At 36.1% G+C, this 25,229-nt stretch overlaps 1 protein-coding gene across 7 annotated transcripts in view; it reads right to left on the minus strand.

The window, feature by feature from the left end:
- The window catches only part of ADGRL3 (adhesion G protein-coupled receptor L3), a 697,726-nt gene that overhangs the window by 178,581 nt on the left and 493,916 nt on the right, over positions 1 to 25,229 (minus strand). For all 7 annotated transcript variants that reach the window (XM_087827196.1, XM_087827189.1, XM_087827185.1 and 4 more), the window contains one exon: positions 22,732 to 22,812. In XM_087827196.1, coding sequence (XP_087683322.1) covers positions 22,732 to 22,812 — 81 coding nt within the window. The remainder of the gene's footprint in view (positions 1 to 22,731; positions 22,813 to 25,229) is intronic.

Here is a 25,229-nt window from a genome sequence, read left to right on the forward strand (position 1 = left end):
TTTTCTTAGTCACCTTAAACATTTACCTCATTCCCTCATGCAAATAATATGTCAACCTATATAGTTTATTTTCACTTTGCTCTGTGAGATACTGCTCTCGGTATTAAAAGGTTCAGATTGTACAGAGTATTCACTAGTGCCTTTTTAATGTCTCTGTATCATGAAATTCTGTCATGCACAGACAAACAAATTTAAGTGAGGCTTTGGGAGTTTGCCATTTCATAAAATATTCCCTTAGGAGTTTCAGCTAATTAAGCAAATGACTGCAAAACATCCACAGTGTCAACTTCGCTGGCTCTTACTATGGACAACTAACGCCAGACTTCAGCCATCTACCTGTGTGCGTGCTGGCCCCTTCCCATGTCCTCCCCACTGCAAGGATGTCCCGTAGTAGCAATGTGTGCATGGGTAAGAATAAAGTTTAGGTAGCAAGGAACCCAAAACTTTCTAGAAAATACCAGGCAGGTACAAACTAGTTCACTATTCATATGGGTACTCAGCAACGCAAATTACTTTTCCTCATGATAAATAACTTGTTACTCTGTCCAATTAAAAAAAAAATTCTCTTCTGCAATTTTGAAATTATCTCATGGGAGTGTTCCTTTTTCTCCTCAGAGAGAGTTTGTCCCTCTTGTGTTAAATATTCTTCGAAACAAACCTGTTTTGTGTCCTTGAACCTCTTTTTCTCATCTTTCGTTCCCAAAATCTCTACCAACCACTTGGGGCTACGGTGAAGTCTGGGGCCAATCACAAGGAGTGCGTGGATGGAGAAGTGCGCAGAGTAGAACACTAGAAATGAGCTTCCTGAAAAATACAGGATATTGTGATTTTTGACTTGAAAATCACTTGAGGATATTTGTAAGGCCTAAGGCTGTGTATGGAAATGTAAGAAACTAAATAATTTATATGCAAATACATAAGTGAGCCTCCAGCTAGTTGAAAAGGCGGGGTGGAGATCAACAATTTCTAGCTATCCCTGAGGATTACCTATGCTTTCCAATGTTTACAGTGCAAACTGGGATTTTCATTGTTGTCAGGGTTGCTTGTGTTTAGGCAAAACAGGAGAAAAAACAGAGAGGGCCTGGTGTAGGGAAGGCAAGAGATGACGGAGGAAGAGGGAGAGGAGGCCACCTGGCGCCTGTCCTTTATGGGAATGTGGAGTATCTGACTTTAAAGCCAATCCAATGGATTCTTAGTGCCCGCTGATAAAGGACACTTGGGATTTAGTCATCACTGTCCCCTGAGATTAGACGAAGTTCAGGAAGGAAATGTTTATTAGAGTCTGAATAGAAAAGGAGAAGAGAGGAGAAAGGGAAGCTATTCTAAAAGACAAAATCTAAAACAAAACCCAAAACCAATCTCCTCTCCCTTTGCTGAAGAGGGAAACTTTCCCCTAAGCAGCATCTATGGCGAGATCATCCAGAAAAAAGCAGCAATTCTTTTAACCCTTTCCTTCCGAATCCAGGTGCAAACATCAACATTGGCTGTTCCCAAAATTATCTGGCTCATTATTTGTTTAAGGGAAAAAAAAAATCTCATTTTAAGAGGAAGCAGTAAGAAAACTAAGCAAACAAACAAACAAGAAACACCTTTATTATAACTTCTCAAAGCCCCTGGCGCAGTAACTGGTAAAATGAACACTGAAAAACAGAAAAGCAAAAACAGAGAAGTTTACTAGTGTTTGACGAGTTCAAGACAGTGCATGGAGATGCTCATGGATTCAGGGGAGTGAGGTCAGGCTTAGATTCGCAAAAGGGTACGCGCCAAATGTGTTATTGCCAGTCGTAAACTGTTACAGCTTCTCTTCCCCCCACCTGTATTGTTGAAAGTATTACAGATGTCCCCCTTTTCCCTCCCATTGAACCCCTCCACCAGGCATCCAGCCCCCGCTCCCTCTCAGGTCTTCTCCACACTATTGTCTGAGTCCATAGGCCATGTGCATATGCATCTAAGTTCTTTGATTAATCTCTCCCCCCACTCCGCACCCCCACCTTCCTCTGAGATTCATCCGACTGCCCCAGGGTTCTATCTCTCTGTATCTGTCTTGTTCATCAGTTTATTTTGTTCACTAGATTCCATATATGAGTGAGATCATGTGGTGCTTGTCTTTCTCTGCCTGGCTTATTTTACTTAGCATAATACTCTCCAGTTCCACCCATACTGTCCCAAAGGGTAAAAGATCCTTCTCTTCTACAGCTGCATAGTATTCCACGGTGTAAATGTCCCACAGCTTTTTTATCCACTCATCTACTGATTTACAATAGCTAAAATCTGGAAACAACCCAAGCTTCTTTTTTCTTACATGCATATGGGATTTTAAATCACTTAATGTGTATTTATAAAATTAAATGACACAAACTTGTCAATGGTTAATTCCTTAAATAAAAAAGGTAACATCATTCTTCTATGCCATTAGTTGAAACCCTGGATTTGTCTTTTTTTTTCCAGATTAATTTTTCATATGTCTTATCTCTAAAACCTAAAACTAAATAAAAAACAACCAACCAATTAAGAAGGAGAAAAGTACCTCACAAATCATGACAAGAAGAAAAAAATTACCATGGGAATTTATTATTTTCCTGTTAATTAATTTAAGAATCACAATATAACTATAAACCTTGTAGTTATATAAAAGCAAAGAATAACTTGGGTAGCAGCACACATTTTAAAGCTACCACATAAAGTATGACAGTTCAATACTCTAGCACACACCCTCTTGCTTTCTCACTCCACCCCTCCACCCCACCTGCCAAGTCCTTTAACAGAAAACCATTCTATCAACGCAGCTCTTTATGTGACTCTGAAGATCACTTGTGTTAGTTTCACTAGCATTCAACTCAGCTTTCTCAAAAGATCAATTCCATCTGCTCTAGGCACTGAGACACACAAATGAATGAGAGGGAAGTTAGACAAAGAGCCTTTTACTTTTCATTAAGCTGAACCAACCCCCTTATCTCCTCCACACTAAAATATAACAAAGGGGGAAAAAATTAAATCAGCATCTTCAGACCTTTTCTTAAAGATAAAAGGCACAGACCTTTTTTTTTTACTTTCAACTAGAGAAGTTATTTTCATGTGATAAAACATCATTCGTTAATACAACAAATTGGGTGATTCTTCAGTTTTTCTACTGTAAGATGTTAGACACACAGATACCTATATCTGTATCTGTATCTGTATCTATCTATATCTAACCAAACTGACTGGGTTCAGAACAGGCTTTCCCCTAGTGTACCACGCTGGCATGTGGATTACTGTGAGCTGAAGGCAATCAAGACCTTGGGGCGCAGGAGAAACTTCTACCCCTCCCCTAACTACCTAGAAGACGCTAAATTGGAGGTCTTGCCCACAATATGATTTATTACCAGAATAAATGTTTTAGGACCTATCTAAATGGCAGGGTAAACATCTAATTACTGAACACCTGTTCTTCTTATCACCCTACAAATTACCCTCTTCCCCTCTGAAGCTTCAGGGCTCTTATCTCATCCCTTGGCTCAGAGTGCCGTATATACCTTATTTTACCTCTCTCTCTCTGAACATCTCATCTATAGTCGCTGACTTTCTCCTATATGTGGGATTCCTGTATGTACGTATGTAATTAAATTTGGTTATGTTCTCTGTCGATCTGTTTCATGTTGATTTAACTATTAGAACAGCTGAAAGAACTTAGAAAGATAGAAAAAAATTTTCCTCCCCCACAAAAGTAACTCAATTGTAATGTTCATATATAGTTCTAATTTACTTCATATAAACAAATTTGAAGTTTCAACAAATAGAAGAACAGTCTTGAATTTACCTACTTGACAATCCTACATTAAATAGAACCCTAAATATGACAAATGATTAACTACCATGAGAAATTCTATAAAAAATTTCCTGTTTATTTCTGTTTCCTTTTGATAGAGCTAGGTTCATCCTAGCAAGTAATTTCAAACCACTATAAACACATCCTTAAAACAGCTCTGCATAAAACACGAGGTTTCTTGATTTTAAATTCAATATTTATGTTTGTTTGTTTTTAAAATGTTTCTATTGATTTCAGAGAGAGAATCGGAGGCGAGAGAGAAAAATCAATGATGAGAGAGTCATTGATCAGCTGCCTCTTGCACGCCCCCTACTGGGGATTGAGTCCGCAACCCAGGCATGTGCCCTGACTGGGAATTGAACCACGATCTCCAGGATTCTAGGTCAATGCTGAACCACTGAGCCACACCAGCTGGGCATAAATTTTGTATTTATCTTTATGTATAATAATATGGTCAAAGTGGTTCATGAACATGTCTTCTTCTTTCCCTCTGTGACAGAATCTAGCAAGTGTAATTATTACTAAATATTTCACAGTGTGGTTTACATTTAACCACAGATTAGGGTCTGGGTAATGTGATCCATAGTAATGAGAGTTTAAGAAAAAACAAAATTGTCAGTAACAACAAACAACAGTTCTAAAACTTATTCCTAATTGCATATAGATATCATGACAAATTCAATTCACTTCATTTAACTTTAAAATAATAATGCAATGCCTTCCCCCAAGCTATGCCTCTGGGAAACAAGGCTCATTTACTGATAACAATGTGTGATCTTTTCTTCCTAGAAGGCTATGGTAATTGTTATTTTTTAAGTTGTTTCCTAAGAGATACTAGCCTTTTTTCTACTGCTATCATATCATTTACTATAAAAACATGGTTACTGTTTAGAATCTTTTTTAGAGTCTGCATAACTCTGGAGGAGCTACCTCATCTTCTGTAAGCCTTAGCTTCTTACATTTATCATGAGGTCAAAGACACCTACCTTCCCAAGTTTTCATTAGAATTAGAAATAAACTATATGAAACATCAAACAGTGTATCAGGCTCAAGATTGCCATTCAGTCAGCAGTGACCTCTCTTGTTCTTATTTTATTTGTTAAGGACATTTCTAACTATATTTCCTAAATCTTGGATTTCAATTTTTTTGTCCCATTTTTCAGTATTACTCCTACGGTTACAGTTATAGAGAAGCTGAATAAAAGTCATATTTTAAATTACATATTTATAAAGGCAAAGATTTCACATGACAGAACAAGTGGAAATCACCCACCAATTTCTTTTCTAATCTAGAACATATTAAAAAGTTCAACGGTAGTAAATTTGTTTCATGATAAATACAGTCACTTAAAAATGAAATGTTAATAAGTGCTATAATAAGCGTTCATGAATAATATTGTTATTCAAGGGGAAATATTAGCATAAGGAAGACATTTGGGTTTTACGTATCTCTTGATTTGAAATTATGGGCACTTCACATTCACATAGTTTTAGAAATGCACAATGTTCTGAATATCACACTTTCAAATTTGATTGGTAAAATGAACAAGAGGCTATAAAGTTTCATGGTAATCATTTAAGAGTATGTACTTTACATCACAGGGAAAAAGCCCAAAACCAAAACTCCAGTGGATTTTATAAGGGAAACAAATGCACTTAAATTGTTTCCTCTTGGCTTTTAAGACTTTAATGACTCCAAGGTTTCAATCGTTTGCATTACAAATGTTACTCAACAGTACACACAGTGATGACTTTACCCAGTTTTATAGGAACCTAGTTATAGAATATTTTTCTCAGTTACAGAATTCTGGAGCTTTAATGTAATTAATAGTTTTTCTAGTTTAGAAAATTAAGGGATTAAGTCACTTAGCATATGTGAAACATATAAAAGGCATAAACTCAGTAAAAGTGTGAATTCTGAAAATTTGAAAGCAGTCCCCCCACCCCAGTTCCACGGTTTTGCTTTCCATGGTTTTAATTACCTGCAATCAACTACAGTCCCCAAAAATTAATGAAAAATTCCAGAAATAAGCTATTCATAAGTTTTAAGTTGTGTGCCATTCTGAAATCTTGTGCCACCTCACCAAGTCCCACCCAGGAAGTAAATCATCCCTTTGTTGAGTGTATCCATGGTGTAGGTACTACCCACCTCTGAGTCACTTAATGGCCCTCTAGGTCATCAGATCAACTCTCCCAGTATCACAGTACTTGTGCTCAAATAACCCTTAGTTTATTGAACAATGGCTCCAAAGCACAGGGGTAGCAGTAGACATGCCAAAGGGAAGCTATAAAGTGTCTGGTTTAAGTGAAAAGGTGGAAGTTCTCAACTTAAAAGGGAAAGAAAAACGACGTTAATGCTGAGGTTGCTAACATCTATGGTAAGAACAAATCTTCTATCTGTGAAACAGCCTAATTTGTAAATTAAACTTTATCATAGGTATGTACACATAAGAAAAAACAAAGTACATATAGAATTCGGTACTGTCTGCAGTTTCAGACGTCCACTGGGGGTCTTGGAAAGTATCTCCCGAGGACAAGGGGGGAGGGACTACTGTATGTCATTTTTCTTTAGATTAGATATTCTTCAATCAATTTCTGCAAATGAATCTAATTATTGTTCCCAAATTCCCAGCTGTTTAATGGATCTGATTTAATAACGGTTCTAATTATACCCAAGAGGGAAGAGAGCTGCTTACATTTTGGAATTATTCTATTTCTACTGAACTAAAGGCAATTTACATTTTGTTGCCCTATAGCTTAAAATAGGTGCTATATCTCAAAGTTCTCTATTAAATTCGACAAATATTTATTAAATGATTAGTGCTCAAGGTAAGATGTGTAAATATAATTATTTACAGTCTTTTCATTGTGATGGCACATATCCTGAATAAATTATAATTAGACCATAGGCTTCCTCCATGTTGCTTTTATAAATTTATAAATTACCATTATACTATTTTCTACCATGTGCTATTTCATTAAAATGTTTTTGAAAATATTTTTATCTTATTAACATGTTTTCTTTTTAGGCATTTAAGATATTTTGAAGTTTATTTTCTTGAATTTGCGTTGTTCCTTAACAAGGGGTAAGCCAAATTTCAGAGTGTATAATGACTGCAGCTACTTACTAATACAGTCTTTAAAGACCATAAATATAGCAGGAAATATTTAAAAGGCAAAGTGTTCAACTTTGAACATTTTTAATGTGGTATGATCTCAATGCCCTTAACAAGAATTATGTTGGTTATTGTGCATAAATTTAGTGTGGTTCAACTTTTTCCTCCCACTTATACAACATGATATCTGCTTCTGTTCTCAACTTAGTCTTGGCACAACCAGCAAAAATAAAATGATGTGACGATCAGGATACAGATTAATGCACATTTTTTCTTCTCATTTTCAGATGGTGATGGTCCTTAACGATTTTTATTTTTCAACAAAACTACCAATATCTTGCCTGTAAAGACTACAGAAAAAATATGTGGCTCTACATAAACCTGGTAGTCAGAAAGGTGAGAAAAACAATGACTCTGGATTAGTCAAGCCATTATAAAATCAGATTTCCCAATAAGGTTCCAAATGATCAAGCTAGATTTTTCATGTGGCAAATCCAATGAAGCTGTGAGAAAAATACAGGCAAGACAATAGGGAAAGGAGAGTAAATTACCAGAGGCCCCTGCCAAGTACCAGACTGGTGCATAGAACAGGCACCAAGAACTAGTCAGCTGTCTAGTGCTTGAACTGGCTCACGGCTCTCCTATGCGAAGCTTACTCTGCAGGCTGTGGAATTTGTTGCCAGCCAACTGAACCTTGCTGCCAGCTCCCCTTGGATTCTGGTTACACTTGCCCAAAGGTTCAGATCTGTAAAAGGCAGCAGTCTCCATCAGTTCATTTGGGAGCTTGCATCCCTGAAGCGTCTCAGCCAGAGTCATTCTAAGCCACCTTAGCATGAGTTTTCACCAAAGAAACCTTAATATTATTTGGATGCGTCGTTAAAAGATCATGTTCTACAACATTCAAGTCAATGGCATATTGTATGCAGTAGTGTGTCTATTGAGTAAGGGTGTCTATAGAGAGAAGAAATCAGAGGCAGCTATGTCTACGCCAATAACAAACGTATCAGTGTAGTGAGATGTTGCTACTGCATTCTTTCACAGTATCAGAGCTTTTTAATTCTTTAGGATATTAGGAATAAACTCCCTGTTGTCCCCATCTATCACCTGCCCCTTATTTCTCTTTGATGACATTTTCCAGTTGTGTAAGACATCCCTTCCAAAATGCCATGGCTTCTTTAAGTTTATAACTCCAGCAAATAAGTTAATAATCTGCCACCTTGCTTCCGGTGTGGGTGGTGCCATTCATCACACCGAGAACTAAAACTGGTGGAAGGCTGCTGGGCGATAGCATTATGATACAGGCAGAACCTTTTTTTCTTGGCACCTCCAGCCTTTCAAATGATAAGATGATCATAACATGGTGTTGGTACTAATGTGGATTCATTTTCATACCATCCAACTCTATTAATCAGTCTGTTAATATTTTCCTATCTGCAACACTCTGTTTTTTGTTTTTGTTTTTTTCCTAATCTGGAAGGTCCAATAGTTTAATCAGGAATCTTCACAATAACTGAAGCTCTCTCTAATAGTGACCTTGGAAACAGACATGGTAATGTTCTGACTGTATGTTCTTAAGTCCAAAGAAAAGGGCCCAGAGGTTCTGAAGATGCCATTTGGGAACATTAATTCTGAGAGCCTACAAAGTACTAGTACCCTGGCTCTTTCTGTATTCCCCTCAGCTCCTCCCTCCCAAATCTCAGCTTCTCTTTCTTTTCACTGTCTCTCCTGTACATATCTTGTTGATCATGTCATGGTTGGATATATATTTGCTTATACTGTTCAGTGGAGAAGTTGTTATTTTTTATTGTGGCAAAAAACACATAAGATAAAACTTACTTTCTTAAATTTTTAAATGCCCACTACAGCATTGTTAACTATGTGCGCACTGTTGTGCAGCACATCTCTAGGGAGTTTTGTTTTTTCCTCAAGAGCACTGTCACTTTACCAAAATCAAATTTAAGTTCTATAGTAAAGGAAATGAAAGAATTGCATTATTATTTTAAATAGACATGTCCATCAACATATGAAATTTTATATCATATGTAATTCACATTTGCCCTCTTTCAAATTTTATAAATATAAACAAAACACCTTGTATTCTGAAATCCCCCAAAGGGATATCGAGTTAATTCCATGTGTTTACAAAAGGGGCCAGTGTTAGGAGAAGGAAGTTTACAGTCAAAGTGACATGAATGGACCATTCATTTGTATGGCCACTAATTCCATAGGGCAACTGATCATAAATTAAGTGCCTGACATTCAGTAATAGATGATTATATCTGACATAATGAAGCTATAATGGAAGGCAGTCACACACTGCTTGACTATTAAGTGCCCACTTATTGTCCCTGCACCAGGTGTGATAGTGATAGGCTATACAAATCATCCAGAAGAAATGTCAAAATAGGCTCCTTCGCTGATAGAGCGCCACACATGTTTATTAATATAGCAGCTTGCCTTCGAACTGGCCCATCTGCTCATAAAGCAATCTTTTTCCTATAAATATTTTAAAGTTAAGAGCATGGCCACTAGTAATAGTTTTAGAGTGATAGGAAAGGCAAGGGAAGGGAGAAAAGGCAAATAACTAGAGCTTAAGTAAAATATTATGCTGCTCCTTTTACCTTAGATATGTTTAAAGAGGACGAGGCAGGGAGGTAGCTTCCAAGGTGGCATTTGCTTTAGATTAGCGCCGCAAGGGTGCAGGCCTTCGGAAATGGTCCAGGCTCCAGCTGTTGCTGGTGCCAGGTGGAAAATGGCAAATTTCACCAATGTTTTCAAAGCACACATTTCAATAAAGTGCAAAATGAAGTACTCAATTAAGAAATTCTCCAGAGCAATAGTTCATATGCATTTAAACTCATCAAAAAATATTTTAGCAGGGTAGATTTTATAAAGAAAAATAATACCACAGACTTTTTGGGAGGAGAGATTTTAAAACTGAGGATTTGCTTCTACAAATGTATGCCAACATCATATTTTTATGTAACGGGGGTAACAATAAAAGCAGAGCCTACATGCTTGCTATTGTTCTTCCTTTTTTTCTTTAAGAAATCAGAAACACAAAACTAACACATTTTCCAGCTGGTATTCCAGGTTTTATGTACTTGCAGGGCAGTCAGTACTCTGTGTTCAGTCTTCAAGAATGGTTTTATCTAATAAACAAGTATGCCCTGAGGTGTCCCTCTCAAATGAACACACACATTTGCAATGAAGTACAACTGTTCAAAATTGCGGAGCAAAGGAAAGGCACGGGCCTTTGGATAACCTGAGGTAGTTTTTACTCGATGCCTTGGCTTCCCTTATTCATTCATTAATACCTAAATAAAGTCTGGCAGGCATGCCTTTCAGGTTCCAGAAAAGAACTTCATCAAACTCAGTATCACATAAATCCACTAGTCATACTTTTCTATATAAATTACCTCTTGAAATAACTAACCACCTGGTAACAAAAGAGCTCATTCAATGACCTGTAAAAGGCTAAAGGTCTCAGGTATCCCTGAAATTATTTTCTGTTTCTCCTACAGACTGAAAGGAAATAATTTCCAGTCACATTTTAAGTTACATTATTTTCAAAGAATTAATAGTGGGTAATTTTTAGTTTGAACATGAATTACTCTTGTCTTCTAGAATAGTATCAATATCTACCCAAATTATGCAAGTTAGAAATTAAGGAATTATCTTTTATTTCCCTCTCAACATATCCAACCAATTACCAAGACTTTTTATGCTTTACCTGCAGTGTCTAAGACACCAAGTCTTCTTTATTTCCATTGCTACTGTCTTTTGGATCGCACTCCCAAGAAACCCTTTCTTGAGCCTGGCCAGTGTGGTTTAGAGGTTGGGCATCAACCTATGAACCAGGCAGTCACAGTTGATCCCTGGTTAGGGCACATGCCCAGGCTTAGGGCTCCATCCCCAGCAGGAGGCATGTGGAAGGCAGCAGACAGATGTCTCTCATCATTGATGTTTCTATCTTTCCCTCTCCCTCTCCCTTCCTCTCTCTGAAACCAATAAAAATTTAAAAAAAAAAAAGAAATCTTTCTGGAAATAACCTACTAGTTCTCCAACTCTCAATCCATCCTAAACACTGTAGTAAGTCAACATTTCTATGCAGGAGTTTTATGAATGCCTTCTGTGCCTGAAGTCCTTTGTGGATTCCCAATATCTATAGGATGCTCAGAATTGCTAAGCTTAGCACACGAGGACCTGTTATTCCTAGTTCACACCATACCAACTATGGGCACTGAAGTCTTGCCCAGTTCCAGAGGCAATGTAGACTAACCTGACCAATGGATTAACCTCCTTACGACTACCAGCCAAGTCGAAGACTTCTTGTTTTAACATGATGAATATTCAATCAGTGCCTAGCGTGAGAATTTGGTCCTCATGACTCAGCAATCACAGTGTTTTCTTTGGTTATCTGTGAGGAGCCAATGCTCCTCCTCCCGGTGGGGACTGTATCTCCAGGGCATTCACTGGAATCCAGGCACTAGCTCCCTCAGGTCTTGCTTCTAAATGGCTCAGCACTTAGTCCCACAGCAATCTGAATTCACCTGTTTCCAAATTCTTCTGCTTCAGGATCAAAGATGAGAAGTCACATGTTACCAAGAGGTCAGTAATGTGGAAAATGGAGGGGAAAGAAGGAAAGAGAATCTTTACAGAATTTAAGTGGTAAGAGGGAAAGAATTCCCTCTTGTAAATGCAATTTTAAAGAAAGGCCACACCAATATGATGGGATTTACTGCTCTCCAAGCCACTCTCCATTCTCCCCATAGCTAGAGTCATCTTTTAAAAATCGAAATCAGATTATGTATTACTCTATGTAAAAACCCTTCAGGGATCCTCACAGCTCTTAAAACCCCAACTGCTTTCATGGCCCACAAAGCTCATGAAGATTCTTCGCTTGACCAAACTTCAATTAGGCTCCTGAACCTTCTCCTAGGCCCATCTGTGCTGTTCCTTGTAAAATCCAGTGTTAGCGAGAATCCTACTAAGGCAGTTTAACCAGAACCCCCCCGGTATCTGATAGTCCTCCCTATCTGATCTGGTGTCTTTTTCTTCTTCACCACCCCTTGGTGATGTCTGATCACCCTGCCCTGACTTCAACTAGAATCCTATCAAGTGGTTCCAGAAACCCCTTCACTCCTAATTTAATAATTTTCTATCCAGTGACCCTGCCCCTCTCACCTCCACCCAACACACACTCTGTTCTTGGCTACAAATTCCCATTTGCCAATGCTGTATTCAGAGTTGACGTATGTTCTATAATACAGTCTCTTTGAAAAAATACCTGTTTTTATTTACTTAACACTTTGTCTACTGTCCAGCTGTTTTCCTTTGAAAGCGCCCTGCATAATGAGTCCTGCCTAAATACTCCGACTACATCCCCAGTACCCATCCACCCCCACTATGTTCCAGAAATTATCATGCCCACTTGTTTGTTAATTTTCTTGTTAATTTAGTTTCTTTCCCTTGTCTAGAGTGCTGCTTCATGTGAACAGAAGTCTTGACAGACTTGCAAACTGCACAATTCCATCAAGGCCTGGCACCTAAGAGGCCCTAATCATTATTTGATTAGTGAACAAATGAACTGACACACCAGGACTCTTCTACTTTAGGGCCTTTGATTACACTATCCTTCAAATTTAATCATGGCCAACTCTCTCTTATTTTTCACAGTTCAGCTCAATAGTCACCTCCCTGGAGTGGTTTTCCTTAATCACCCACCTCATGTATCTTCTTTATACCTCTAGTCATAGCCTATTCATAATCTTGGATGTTTAATCCATAACTGATTTATTGTTTACCTCCCGCAAGACAAGGTAAAGTCTATGAGGGCAAACATCTTTTCTCTCTTGTGCAAGGCACATAGTAGTAACTCACTACGGTATAGTCACATTAAAATTAATTTGACTTATATTCAACTATATACATTCAAAAGGATTTGGGGGGAAGATTCCACTTACCATTTTACTCAATGAGCTCATGGCTGGAGGAGTAGGGATAATGTTCTCTCAGTTTTATATCTCCCTACACCACTCATCATGTAAATATCTCCACACTCAAGAGAGATTTGGGGTATTTTTGTTTTCACATTTATGATATTAAGGAATAATTCACTGTTGGAAATACCATATTTTATGGATAATTCAGAGGATTTTTTTTCAAGATGGGATTTTTTTTTTTTGCATTTTTTTAGCCTTTCCCACTACTTTCAGAATCTAAACCATTCCTAAGATGCAAATGCACAGAAAATACTAGTTGAACACTAAATGAAATTAGTCTTTCAGGAGAGCACAGAGAAAAGCTGATGTATATTTTTCTTGTTTGATACATGTTTGAGATCTTAAATGTATAGACATGCACAGGGAATATGGTTATGTTTTCATATAAAACTGTAACAATTAAACAGGATTTAATGATGATAAGAACAAGGCAATCTTTCTTCAAGACTCATTTTCTTGACCTTCCCATGTATGAGCTATACTGAGTTTTAGAGTAGAGCAATAAAGTATTACTGCTAAATTATATTAAATAATATTGCAGAGCATTCTATAGGGTATGGAGCACTTTCACATATAATATTATATTTGATGTTTGATACTTAAACAATCCTAGGAAAGAAGTTGTTGCTGTGGCTATGGGATTTGTCCATGATCATATAGTTAGCAAACTGGGGTTATCAGGATTAAATGTGAGTATTAGTATCCAAGCTGCAAACTCCTACTTAACTCCTCCCAGAAGAATTTGATACCAGACTGAATGAGTACCTGCTCCAGTGAGAGGGACTGTGTTTTGTTGGGCCCTTAAGAATTGAAAATAATTGCTGGACTCAGATCTATAACTAACAAAGAGAACAGTGCTCAGTACTGAGAGAGTGAGACAGCTTTTAGTGTGAATCCAATGCTGTTTGGGGTGTTATAGGATGAATAATAACCAAAGCCAGCACTTCCCACACAAGAGCATATGCCTTTGTGCAGCTAAGGAAACAGGGCCCCTCGTCCTTCAAGTGATGAGAAGGTGGATGCTACATCTGTGACAGCCCCAACCCCTGTGCCCAGGTATAAAAATGAATCCAGAGAAAAGTGATCTTTATCTAATCTCAGGCAATTGACTCTAAGAGTAAAATATATCCTTTAAAAATTAAATTTACCAGATATAATTTTTATAATAGCCTATCTTCTAAATCGATTGTCCAGTAAGAATTCTTATATAGAGAAGACACTCCTAAGTGATGTGCGCGCATGTTTGCCCTAGCGCACATGGGTACGCTAAGGAATTGGAACCTTGCAGCTGTGGGTATTCAGCAGGGGGATATGAGGGTGACTGTTATTTGGAAGTCAAGGCTGATTCCTTCTTCACCCCGTCCCAGGCTTTGGTGATGGGCACACAAGGTGGTGGCAGTCAACACAGCTATTAGCCAGCTGTCTGCTCTAGGCAGTAAGATAATTAATTTTTAGTACACAGGAATGATGTTTCCTGGCGATTACATAAAAAATACAACTTTGGGAAGAAAACTAAAAAATAAAAACAAAAATAGAATATTTTATCACAAATAAAACATACAATTTAGTACAATTAATTTGTAAAATATTATCAGAATGCCTGACTTTTTCTAAGGTATGATTTTAGACACCTCTTTTGAGACAAACAATAAGATATTTTATGAAAATAGTTAAAGGTAACAGGGTAGCAGTAGAACAAAGACATTCTATTTTATAAAAGACAAGAGACGCACCAAAATTTTACTTGTCACTGGGAATTAATTGCATTAAGTGTTGTAATTCCTTGTGTCATACTGTATTCCTAAGATGAATAAGGAAGGTGGCAAGGAATTTTCTTATACTATACTTTGGAAGCCAGGTCCCCCAATCCCTTGCAGATAATATATGTCATTACTAATTACTGGCTTTAGTATGTAGTTTTGGAGTTAAGTCACAGTTCCTTTTGTATAGATGAAAAAATACCATAGCAGATTTTTACAGATGCCTGTGTTTGAATCCTGGCTCTAATATTTAAAACTTGTCTGATCTTTATGAAGTTAAGAAAACCTCTCTATTCTCAGTTTTGTTACCTCCCCCCAAAATTACAGTAATACTACTACTTGCTTCATGGAATTTGGTAAATAAATGAAATAATAATCCATGTCAGGTGTTTAGAATGGAGCTGGGCCGATGTTAAGTGTGAATGCTCAGTGTTCATACCAAGTCCACTCAAAAAGGTGGTACCTACTGAAATATCCTGAAGAATATTATGGTAGGCTCTCTTCGGGAATTGGGAGAGAAGGGGTCACATATAGATAATTTTTAGTTTGAACATATGATTTAAAGTTAATTTGCCTAATATATGTTAGCTGTTATTATTACTGACTAGCAATATCTCACTGTAAAAAGTTGTGACATTTAGAAAATACAAAATATTTTCTCTTTGAACAAGACAAAGTAGCTATGCTACCATTTTTCTGAATGAGACTAAAAACTAAATAAGATGAAAAGAAGTATGTCCTGGCACCTAGAGTAGCAACATTAGGAGTGGGCACAGGGAGCTGGGGGAGGGGGATTGTGAATTTGAGAGAACAGAACCCTGGACATAGCTGCTTAGAGACATCCTAATTCGGGGGCCTTTCCTTTGTCTTGAGCAACAGTTCCAGGGAGAAATCATCCTATTCAAGTCAAGGATCACTCTCCTTGGATCTGTTACCAGCCACACTGATTCTGAAGGCGAGTATTCAAACCACAGCAGCATTAAGCCTGTATTTAATGCCCTTCGAACACTAAGAATATCAGTCCATCAGCTGAAGAGGAAGTCGGATTCAAACTCTGTCTCCCTACTCATTCAGGCTCACTGGGAGGCCGCCAAGGTACGCTAAGAACCTAACGTGAAAAAGTGCCAGATCACACTACTCGCCAGAATGGTTTCAACATCTGAACGATTTACCACAGGAACCTGGAGGAGTGTGCTAAGTTATTTCAAAAGATAAATGTTGGCTTTTGAACAATATTGTACATATTTGGAAAGTATGCTATAACTTACAAAACCTTACAATATTGAATAAAGTGCTCTTTTTAGCATTAAGTTTACAATTTAACTTCAATTAAATTTAACCCAACTCAATTATTACTATATAGTGTTACAACAGTATGTTTGATGCTAGAAAGAGAACGATGAACAGTAAGTCTGAGTGAAAAAATGATAGAGAGCATCCTTGGTAAGACTAAACCAAGACAATATATACAAAATATTTTTTCCTGGATCTGACACTAAATGCGTACTTTTTTTTAAACTTGAGTTATTGTCTTTTTAAAAAAGTGTTTTATTGCTTTTTAAAAAATATATGTTTTTGTTGATTTCAGACAGAGGAAGGGAGAGGGAGAGAGAGATAGAAACATCAATGATGAGAGACAGTCATCAATCTATTGATTGGCTGCCTCCTGCACACCCCCTACTGGGGATCGAGCCTGAAACCCAGGCATGTGCCCTGACCAGGAATCGAACTGTGACCTCCTAGTTCATAGTTCGAAGCTCAACTGCTGAGCCACACAGTCTGGGCACAAGATACATACTTAATAAATGGGAGTGGTGCTTACAATTTATATTAACAAGTTATACTCCCTTCCTCTATCTCGTAGTTACTCACAGTGTACTTTAAACACAGCAAAAATGCTTGGCATTTGCAAGTGTAGGAAAAGGGTGTTTATTTAACATGGTCAGAGCACTCTGTTATATGCAAGTTTCCTTTTGATTCCTTTGGGTTAAGAGTGGCTAAAGCTAGGGAATTATGTTCTACCATATAACGTCTGCTAACCAGATAAGTTATAAAAACACCACATGAATATTAAAAAACAGGCCTGGAAACTCCTCAGTAAGAATGCCAGATGTCTTGTTCCCATTTTATTTTAATCAATTCCAAATGTTTTACATTTTGCTAGATAATATTGCGTGTTAATATCTCTAATTTGTGATACTAAATCTTTGGCTATAGCCTATTTTTAATATAGATGCACCAGGCAGGGCCATCTGTTTATTTCAAACTTTAAAAAATATTTTCAGTGTGCAGATTTCCTGAATGTAATCAATTTGCATATGAAACATAATGCCTGGCATTTTTCTAGTTCATTGATTATGTGCCAATTGAACCATGTTTATATTACTCCATTTATTATAGAACAAAAGTAAAGTAATAGATGCAGTTTTTTAAATGTCCCAAAATATTTTAGATTTTTCTCTGAATATAAACTGTAATTGTCAACAAATAGCAAATGTACAACTTATATTTAGTATTCGACTTCTGATTAAATATAAGACTCTACTTAAGAAAGATTATACAAAATATTGTACAAATGAAATGCTGTATTTACCAGCTTTATTACTAGTGGTTTAGCATATTGGAACGTGAAGTGTATCTGGTTACTGTCAAATTTTTTATGTAGAAAATATTTATGTAGAACATAAAATATCATCCTTAGTAATATAAGTGGAGAATATTTTTCAGAAGTTAATATTTTGTTGGCTATTAACAGGAATTTATCCAACTTGAATTGCTAGTGATGTTGTCAAGAATTACTAGGTTGGGTTCTATAACTGACTGCTAAGGCTGTCACCAAATTGTACAGGAAAACAATGAAACAAAACAAAGCTAAAAACAAAACAATAGTTACAACTGAAGGGGATACCTCAACTGTGATGCTTGATTGTCAAATAACAGAAGCCTCTGTTTAGGATTATGATTCAGTTTCCAACACAAAGTCTCACCCAACTCCCTTCATTGAGTGATTCTGACTGTAATATAGACCTAATTCTGAGGAAGAATAGTTTTCATGTGAGTAGTTAGGAGGCGAGGAAACATGACCTTCAGAACTGCAACTCTTAATGAGCCCTTCCCAGAACTCCCTTGTGCTTTTTTACAAATCTGTTACAAAAGTACCAAAGTAGTCTTTCATTTCACTATAATATATAAAATTTGGAAATATGTCTGAAAAGCATACAGGGCTTATTTGCGTACAAAAATATATAATAAGCCCATTAAATTAACTGCAAAATTACAACAAAGTTATTTTCATAATGAAAGGTTTAAAAATAATACTGCTTCTAGATGAAGCTTTTTTTTTAAAGTCCTGATTAATGAGACGTATGGCAAGAAAAATTACTATAATGGTGAATGCTGATTCAGGACCTTACTTTTATTAAGTAGTTTATAGTGAGGGCTGTGACTATTTTTCTATTTATAGTGGCAGCTCTGGTTAATTACCGTGTAATGTATTGTGACATTAATGCACTAGTAAACTATCGGAATTTACACCCCTATTCAGTAATAAAATCTGTAAATTGAAGAATGCATATAAAGTCACCACAGGCATAAATTATATGACCAAATGCCGTGCACGATCACATTAGACGTAAAGAACAGACTCTCTCAAATGTACTCAGCAGTGAGTCAGTGCCACTGAAATGATGTATTTTGGCTACTCTGAAATGCAGATCACAACATTTTATTCAAGGCTATTTGGTAACTTGCTACTACATTGTCCACATGGTTACTAAAAGCATGTTGGCCACAGTTAAAATGCACGATACTAAAGAAAAAATATATTTGACAAACAAACGCATACATTTCACAAAATATTTTTTCCTAAAAAGTGAGCAAAACTGAAAGAAACCAAGAGAATTGAAAGGAGGTAGGATGGTGACATGTGATTTAAAACCAAGATGTTTCAGCCCGGCCGGGCGTGGCTCAGCGGTTGAGCGTCAACCTAGGATCCAGGTGATTGGGGTTCGATTCCCGGTCAGGGCACATGCCTGGGTTGTGGGCCCAATCAATGACGCTCTCATCATTGATGTTTCTATCTCTCTCTCTCCCTCTTCCTTCCTCTCTCTGAAATCAATAAAGATATACTTAAAAACAAAGATGTTTCATATGTGATACAGAACTTGAGGGGGCAAAAAAAAAAAAAAAAAAAGGGAATGAAATTGTTATATCATCTATATCTATTTATATATTTTGAACAATTATATAATTATTTTTCAAAATAGTGTTTTAAAACACAATTCAGTGTTACCAATAATTAGATCACTGCCTCAAATACTCAAAGAAAAATCACTATTTTAAAAAAAATTACCAAGTAATCCAAAATATTTCAAATAACAGAATAAATTAGCAAAATATCTGAAGCAATATGATGTGTTATTGTATGTTAGATAGTTCAGATTCACTACTGAAAAGTTCCCTGTGCTAGTACTGATAATTAATATATTCTTAAATGTTATTGTTTTGTATCATGATAGATATCAAAAATTAAGTATAATTTTTACTATAAAAATATAGTAAAATCTGTAAAATATACAAGGAATTAATCTATAAAGCAATAATCCCTAAGACTTTAACATATATGTAGACAAGAAAGAAAATATAGGGTGCTACAGGTCAATCCGGGACGGAAAATAGCAAGACATATCTTGCATACTTGCAACATGGATAAAATTATAATAACAAAAAAAAGAAAGTGAAAGCAAAAATGGTTAGCTAATGTTAGTTTTCTGGCAATTCAGAGGATACTGCTATATAATCTTACAAAAAAGCAATTATTGAAGATGAAATTCCAAATTATTTAAAGAAACTAATTTATCTTATTGCATTAATTCAAATAAAAACCTATAATATACATGAGAGGCTCTCTCTCTTTCCCTATATTTATACATAAATATATATATATATAAAATAGACATATTATATATAGCAATATATATAATATAGATACAATATAAATAAATATAGATATAGTATAGTTCATTTGTATAATTTGACTGCATATACATATTAATAAGAGTTTACAGTATAATTTAAAAAAGTAAATGATAGTTGAAAGTTGAAAGGAACTACTTTATGGTTCCAGAGTAATGGTATTATGCTGACTCTAACCCATTTTCAATATTTTTTAGAAATAAAATATTAGATTTAAGATAAAAAGCACAGGATTGTCTGCAATGTTATTTTGGTGACTTATATAAACCTCTTTATCTAATTAAAAATATTTTTTAAACTATAGAACTATGGCACATGACTATAGCTGCAAGTGTATTGATCACGGAGCAATTTAGGAGGGTCTCTGGGTCAATGTAAGTAAATAATATGAGAACTAGAAGTTATCAAGATAATCATTCTAAGGTCATCCAGGTCTGCTTGGCTCCAAAGCCTGATTTCTTCCCATTTGCCACAGCAATGAACCCCAAAGTACATAGTAATAGCCACATTTTATCTAGGGCCTACCAGATGCCAGGTTTTATTCTGTATTTCCCCTAATCTTCACAAAGACACTATGATGTTCTCATTCTGATCTGTGCAGTAGTTGAGTAAACTAAAACAAGAAAGTTCTAGAACTCCCACATTCAAGTTTATTAGCTTAAATCCTTTCATTTTATCAGCCAGTTTTTGTCTTATTTCATTCTAAATCTACTTTACCCTTTATCTGCCAAAAGCCCTCTCTTTCCTGTATTCATGGTCTTTTAGATTTTAAGTTGGAGTCTGTTTCAGCTGTCTGGAGTCTAGGGTTGGCTGACTTGCTTTGGCCAATGGGACACAGCAAACACGACACAGGCAGAGTCCTGAAAAACATTTGAACTCTGGGCCTTTCCTATATGTTGCTGGAAATCCTACAAGCATGGGAATGTGCCTGTGCTAGGCTGCTGCATAATGAGAGCCATATGGCCATCACCCCAGATGACACCGAGCTGACTACCACACATGCAAGTTCCCTCCCCCACAAAACCAACCAGACTGCCAACTGCTAAACATCCAAGTCAGCACACACGTGACTCAACCAACTCTGGGAACTATAACACATGTTTCTTGTTTAAAGCCACTAACTTTTAGAGTGGATTATTACACATCCTATCCAAGAGCTTACAGCACCCTTCCCAAATCATACTGAGAACATGTCTGAGAAATTGAATTATATTGAGGTAACCAACTTGCATAAGTAGGCTTACATCTTTCATAGCAACAACATTCTGCTAAGAATTAACATATCTAAAGCATTGCATCCATTTAAAACTCATCTATCCCTCATGGTAAGGGATTATGTCATAAGCATCCAAGCTGTTAATCAATATAGAAACCTTAGAGGCATTTCTGCTCCTTTCCCTGCTCTGTTCAGCTAACTGACACGTCTCTTCAAGATATGTCTCAGGCCCTGCCACTGCCGCAGACACATTCCTAACTAATTTTCCAGTCATCTTTCACCTGTGCTACTGAGACAGCCTCCCTCTGCCAATCTCTCATCTACACTGACTTCACAGATACTTTTCTCATATCAAGAACCAATAATGTTATAACATAACATCCCACTGACATAGAAAAAAAATTTTTTTAATTAAAAATATTTCATCATTTTTTCCCCAGGATAAAATACAAACTCCTTGGCATGTGTGATATAGAATCCTCTACCATCTGCCCTATTACATCTTTCCAGTGTCTTCCTCTAGAACTGTTCCCATTTTACTGTGTGCCCAGCATGTATCCTTAAAAATAACACAATTTCCCATTTCCATGTTTGGGTTCATTCTGCTTCCCTCTCCCTGGGATCCCTTATTGACCTTACTCCCTTTTCTCCTTGAACACCGAGGATGCGCATTCAGAATCTAGGTTTGTTCATTTTTAATTTTAGCCACTTAGAAATTGTTGTAGGCGTGCCTACTATGTGCCAAGCACAGATCAGTGGCTGGAGGAGAAATAATAATTCTGACACTCTCTGTCCTCAAGGACCTTACAGAAGAGAAAGGGAAACACGCGCGCCGAAAAATAAAATACGATGTCTTAGGAGTAAAATCTGAGGCAAGCACTGGGCAAACTTGGAGAACAGACACATTACCTTAGCTCCTCCCTAGTACCCAGTTCCGAGAAGCTTAACAGAGGAACTGAAGATAAAAAGGAGCCTTGAAACACTGGTAGAAACTTAATGGGAGAAAAGAAAAGGTAAGAGACTCCTGGCAGGAGAAGTAGCATGTATAAAAAATATGGTCATCAAAGTCAGACATAATGACTTTTATTGAATCAAGTAATTAATACTTTTGAAGGTTTAAGAAAATATACTGCACTATTTCAAACTGAAAAATTAACCTTAGGGTATTTGATATTAATAAAATAAAAAGACATGTCTATATAACATGAGCTTTATATATTATAAAACGTTTGAAAATAATTAAGTATTTCTTAAAAACAGAAAGACAAATTCTGTATTTAGATTACATACTTATAAAGGTTATTTTAACTTTTACTTTGTATGACTAGTTTCTTTAAAAATCTTTAAACAAGTGGTATCCACTTAAAATAATAATTTTAATTTATACATTATAAAACTAAATGATATTAATACTAAAAAGACTTTTTAAAAGAATAATAATAAAATATAAAATATCAATTTGTAAGGAAATAAATTATCAACGACTTAGACTAAGCCATCTTAATTTATAAAAAATTAGGATAATAGAAGAAGAAAGTTCCAATAAAAAAAGTAATGATTATCTGATAATCTCTAAATCTAGGTTGGTTTTCACCCAGGTTGGCACTAGTTGAATCACTATGCATCCCTATTTCTTATTTTGCTTTATAAACATTTCTCAGAACAATATTTCACATTTTTAGTTTATAAATAAGACTTATTCTGTCATCAGATTTCTTACACACCATTTCCTCCTGCTTTTTAACAGATGCTGCATTGCAAAATACATATTAACTATCATCTTTTACTTAACTGCCTTCATCAAAGAATAATGAGTTCCCTTTCCTTTAAATTAAGAAAAAACAAAACTTACCTCTAACAGGAGGCCTTTCTAGCTCAGAGTCAAGGTGAATTGGTGGAGAGATGTAGGAGACCTGGCCGTGATGTGCCTGCCCTGTAGACCCAAAAATAAACATTAGAGATGTTATAGTTAGGACTTGTTACATTTTTTGTTTTATGATGTCATTTTCTCTCTCTCCACACTGAATTAATAGCCATTATAGAGTGCAGACAGATCTATCCAAACACAGAAACATCATGTGCCACCTAAACATCAACCAATTAAATCAGTCTTTCTTATATAATTCAGTTTTTGTTGTTGTTGTTGCTGTGGTTAAATTACAATTTTATTGTGGGGTGACACTTAAAAATATAATTAAAGTGATTTAACAGAAATGAAATGGAAAAACTAAAAACAAAGACATATAAGATACAAGTCCTAATTTTAATTGTTAGATTAAACAGACATTAAGAACTCTGTCACAATCTGTTATAAATGTTTCTAAACACTCTCAATTTCTTCACCCATTCATCGCAGATCAGTAAGAGAGTGCAGACTGGCATTGATGTCACATAACACTCTGAGTAGCACTTATTTAGATAAGTTTAAAACTCTAATTAATTTTTATTTTTATGATTTACTTGCATTACTTAATAGAATACCACTCCTACCTGCTTATTGTATTTGATGGAAAAACAATAAACAACCACAATGCAAAAGGTAGGGAGATGAACTCATTCTTTTCTCCTTACAAAGCATTCTAGCTCACATACATATTTGTAATATACTTTCTGTCTTATGAGTTAAAGAATGAAAGTGGATTTGAAGGCTGAGATGCTGATTGAAAAAAATTGCTAGCTTAAAAACAAAAGAGTTTCTAGTGCTCAAAGCAGCTACAGTTTGTATAGTGATGATCCAATATGCAATGCACATTTTAAGGCCAGAAAGCATCATTACAGAGTTAGTCCCATTTCTAAAGCAACTTTAGATAAAGGTTTGGGCAGAAGTGGGGAGGACCCACCACTTTCTTTCTACAATGGGGATATGCAGTTATATTTTACACATTTTACTATAGCAATTTCCAGGGTTGTTAATCTCTTTTCCTAAACAAGGAAAGTTAATGATACATAGACTATGATAACAGTTAGAGTAACCTTCCCATTTCAAGTAATATTCGACTTGTAATAAACTCTGCTGATTCCTCTTAGGAGGCACATTTCAAATAATTAATATGGCTCCCTGTTGATAGTAGCTGCTGTTGCTCCCAGCATTTTCCCAGCTAAGAGCAGACACAGTGGAGCTGCTGTAATATACAGAGCCTCTCATAATTGTAAGTAAGAATATTGTGCATTCACTGGCCATGTTTCAGTGGAACACTAAACGCACTGTTGTAAAGAAAATAAGACAGTGATTGTGCACTGTTAGCAGTCCACATGCAATATAGCTTATTAAAAACTTCAGGTTATCTTAATTATAAAAACATCTGATGTTTACCTATGTTGCATAGTTACTTGCAAAAACAGTTTTGTTTTTAAGCTCCTGTGTCATTACAAATGAATTGGTCTGAAACTTCATTGATCATATAAATGAAAATAAGAATCTTTCACTTCATCTGGGTTCAACATAACCTCATCATATAAAATAATATTGATTTCATGTCTAATCAAGGAACATGGCTTTCACCACAAATAATAACTGCTATGTACTCGTACACACGCATCATCTCCTTTTATGCAACAAATATCACTATGAGGATTTGAAGTAGGTCTCAAGTTAATATTTTCATATATAAGAAACTAGTGGAGGAGATTAAGCAACTTGCTCAAGCACATGCTCTAGAGAATAGTAAGGCCGGTGGCATTTTGACTCTAAATCTAAAGTGTTTTCATCTCTATCATAATATTTTTCTAAAGAATATCTCAGTATGCTAAACCTAAAGAAATATGTATGGATTTCAGTGATTAAACTCTGACAAGCACAACTTTAGAAAATTGTCAGCCCTACATTCAGGTTGAAGTAAAGAGTCCCTTTAAATGCCATATCAGCCTCTGGTCTCCAGATAAGCATGTAACTTCTAGAGTGCTCAACAGGGATAGTTTAGGCAGCACGCGATTGCACCGAGTATGTCCATAAAGGGAATGGGGACATCAAAGGGCCCGTAGAATGGGATGGGGATTATTGATAATCAAGTCTTGAACTCAGACTGCCATAATTTTAATTCTCTCTCCAAGGAGAAATCTAGCAAACTGCAGGAGATGAGGTGTGGCAGGGAAAGCCACCCTGGTGGAAAATGACTGAAACTCTAAGACTTAGAGGAAGGTCAGACATTCGGTAATGGATTTCAACCTGGTGATCGAGATTTCTGCTCTACAGAATAAAAACTAAAAAATATGGAGCTTGCTGTTGACTGCCTGCATCAATCAAATTCTTAAAAAGATTTCCACTTCACTTTAGATCAGTGGCACTCACACATTTATCTCCACAAAAACCCTTAAAGGTAATAAAACCTTTTGGAAGCACAAACCAGTACT

This window comes from Miniopterus natalensis, chromosome 1 (genome assembly GCF_054644295.1).
Source record: "Miniopterus natalensis isolate mMinNat1 chromosome 1, mMinNat1.hap1, whole genome shotgun sequence".
Classification (NCBI taxonomy): Eukaryota; Metazoa; Chordata; class Mammalia; order Chiroptera; family Miniopteridae; genus Miniopterus; species Miniopterus natalensis.